General features: G+C 33.9%; 1 protein-coding gene across 3 annotated transcripts in view; it reads right to left on the bottom strand.

Annotated features, from left to right (window-relative positions):
* LOC106465646 (RNA binding protein fox-1 homolog 2-like) overlaps nt 1-1,816 on the bottom strand; it is a 125,463-nt gene extending 123,647 nt beyond the window's left edge. Inside the window, exons 1-2 of one of the 3 annotated variants that reach the window (XM_022393586.1) lie at nt 1,591-1,815; nt 1,178-1,340 (exon numbers count right to left, since the gene is read on the bottom strand). In XM_022393586.1, the coding sequence (XP_022249294.1) occupies nt 1,178-1,339 (162 nt within the window). In that variant the 5' untranslated portion in view covers nt 1,340; nt 1,591-1,815. Of the gene's footprint in view, nt 1-1,177 lie in introns of all 3 variants that reach the window. The other 2 variants (XM_013925881.2, XM_022393585.1) reach the window with 2 other exon arrangements.
* Between the last annotated feature and the right edge of the window lie 1,290 nt (nt 1,817-3,106).

Genomic DNA, 3,106 nt, shown 5'->3' with positions numbered 1-3,106 from the left:
ATATAGTGTAGACTTGTATATATAAGACCGGCCACGAAGCGACGGGGAGGATGAGTAATTGAATGTATGCTGACAGAGAGAATATTGTTGGGCACGTAAGACGTTCGTTGAGAATTATAACGTTAGTTATAGAGCGACTGTTGAAATTAAGTGTATCGTAAAGTTGTATTCGGAAAGAATAAACCAGTTTTATTTAAGAAAGGACTAGTGTCGCTAAAGTTTCGTCGGAACGAATTTACGGAAAAATAACTAACGAACGGAGACGTAACAGTATAATATCCTGAATGTTATGTTGACAACATCAATAAGGTAAATGTCCTGTACGTTACATAAATAACATCAAAAGGTATAATGTCCTGCACGTTATGTAGATAAGAACAATAAGGTAGAATGACCTGTAATTTTGTAAATAACGTCAATAAGGTATAATATCCTGTATGTTATGTAGATAACATGAAGAAGATAGAAAGACCTGTACGTTATGTAGATAACATCAATAAGGTAGAATGGCCTTTACGATATATAGATAAAAACAATAAGGTAGAATGACCTGTACGTTATATAAATAACGTCAATAAGGAATAATGTCCTGTACGTTATGTAGTTAAGAACAATTAGGTAGAATGTCCTGTACGTTATGTAGATAATATCAATAAGGTAGAATGACGTCTACATTATGTAGATAACATCAATAAGGTAGAATGTCCTGTACGTTATGTAGATAACATCAATAAGGTAGAATGTCCTGTACGTTATGTAGATAACATCAATAAGGTAGAATGATCTGTACGTTATGTAGATAACATCAATAAGGTAGAATGACGTGTACGCTTTGCACACATATACTAAATCATTTTTCATACAAATATTGAATGGGAAAATCATTAAATTATACAAAATACATCATAAACAATGTTTTACTTAATATAATAACTAAAATTTATAAATAAAAATGATAAAAACTAGAAGACAAATTACATCAAAGTTCTACTCTTCTCCTGATTCGTTCAATGTAATGATTGTTTAATTTTAAAACAAGTCAATACGATAAATTTTATGTCTCAGCTAAAAGTGTAAAATACTTTTTTCAAAGTTAATTAAAAGTTTGAAATACTAATCTGAATATCAAAGAGATATGTCTAAAATTATATTTACATTTTAATTATCTATGACCTACCTTTTCTTTGTTACCCAGATCAGACGGGTCCGTCGAGGTTCCGTTGATTTGGTTCCATGTTTCGGCTTTTTCCGCCTTGGAAAACATAAGGTTTCTCTGGCCGCTGAACTTGCCGTTAGCGTCAGTTTGTTCGGGCTCACTATTTACCATTTTGGTCATCATACTAAATAGAAAATGTTTATTCGGTTCTAGTTACGAGTTTGTTTTACAATTACTATTTTAGTTTTATAAATATGTAACGTACTAATACTTTCTTTTTAAAGAAGCCCAAGTAAATACACGTTACACATATGTATATATAACGACTACGAGTAATGCACGTAGTAACTTTTGTACAAAATTAACTTCAACTTTCAAGGCTTAGCTACAACAGTCACAATCTCTAATCTGATTGGTTAGATATCACGTCTTACTTTCGTTTTGTATCTTTGAGCCCTCCCAACTTCTCGTAGGTATCTTGCTGCCAAATTGTGGATAATATAAAAATTACTCAATTTTAAGCACCAACAGTAGCAAATTCAGATTACCAGTGTTAGTGCTGTTAGTTTTTGATGAGTATAAGACAACGTTTACATTGATTCACAATGATAGCCGGGTAGCGGCGGCTAACAACGCAAAGTCCCGGATGAGGAGAAGCGGAGCTGCCTTTGCCAGCTGCTCACTCTAGACAGCGGTCTTTTGACCTTGGTATGAGCGCCACGGTTCATTTCTCCGCATAGAAATATTGTAGTTGGAAGGCCTTTTGCAATTTTAGAACTGAAATATCAATGTGTTTTCCTTGTTTTTCAACGTTTCATCAAAAAATAATAAAAGCCAGTTCTAGTTTTAAGAACGAAAAAACTACATGGAATCCGATATTTATTTGTCACAGTAATACTGATATATGTATACGATCTTGACTGTAGTGCTAACTTTAAGACAAGTTCTCTATCCTATCCGTGATACATTTTCGTGTTTTCATTACTGACCAGGTGTTTTGTTTATGGTGCATGAATTCCTAGAAAAAATAATCAGTTATGTCGTATATAAAGGTTTCCTATTCAAAACTATATTTAATTTTTACTTAATTTAACCATGATAACCCAATTATAAATATGAAAAATAATTTAAAACAGGGGCAATCACTGTGGTAACCTGGGGTCACCCTCTGAAGTTTTGAGAATAAAGCAAAATGAAGTTCAATAGGAGTTTGGTTGTTGTTAAGTGCAAAACTATACAAAGGGCTATCTGTTCTTTGTTCACCACGGGTATCAAAACTAGAGTTTCTGTATCGTAAGCCTGCAGACTTACCGCTGAGTTACTGGGGTGATTAATAAGGAGTGGTTAATTAAGAGTAAAGTAGAATATGTAATGCTGATTTCGATAATAGTAATAGTTTTGTTCACTGTGAGTGAAATATGTAACTATGTATTTGTTTGTTACTCGGCAAAAAGTTACACAATGATCTATCTACGGCCTGCCACCACTGGCATCGAACCACGACTTTTAGTGCTATAAGCCCTCAGACTTACCAATGAGCCGCCAGAAGGTATAATATTCTGAGGGCTATATAGTGGTTAGCTCTTTCAGTCTAATAACACTCCACACTTGCTTACATGATAGATCACTTCACAGTTACAAAAAAATTCTATTCGTGGTGTCTCGTGCAGCCTGGCGTCCTCATTGAGTTGTGTTTGTCTTCTGAAACAACTTCTGAAAAGTAAGTTATAATCCATGTTCTACTTCTTATTTGAATGTATACTATTCTTACACGCTTCACGTGACTTCATGAAGTCCTAAATGCTGATGAACAGTAATCTCTGACCTTAAGCTGGCCATTACAACAATGGAGCATGAAACTAGCCAAACAATTATACTAAATATTGTTACGTCTCTGGTCGTTTGTTAATTTTCCATGGAAATTCTTTCCAAAAAAAAAAAACTTCAGCG

The sequence above is a fragment of the Limulus polyphemus genome, unplaced genomic scaffold (genome assembly GCF_000517525.1).
Source record: "Limulus polyphemus unplaced genomic scaffold, Limulus_polyphemus-2.1.2 Scaffold2011, whole genome shotgun sequence".
Taxonomy (NCBI): domain Eukaryota; kingdom Metazoa; phylum Arthropoda; class Merostomata; order Xiphosura; family Limulidae; genus Limulus; species Limulus polyphemus.
This window is presented reverse-complemented; position numbering and strand designations above follow the sequence as displayed.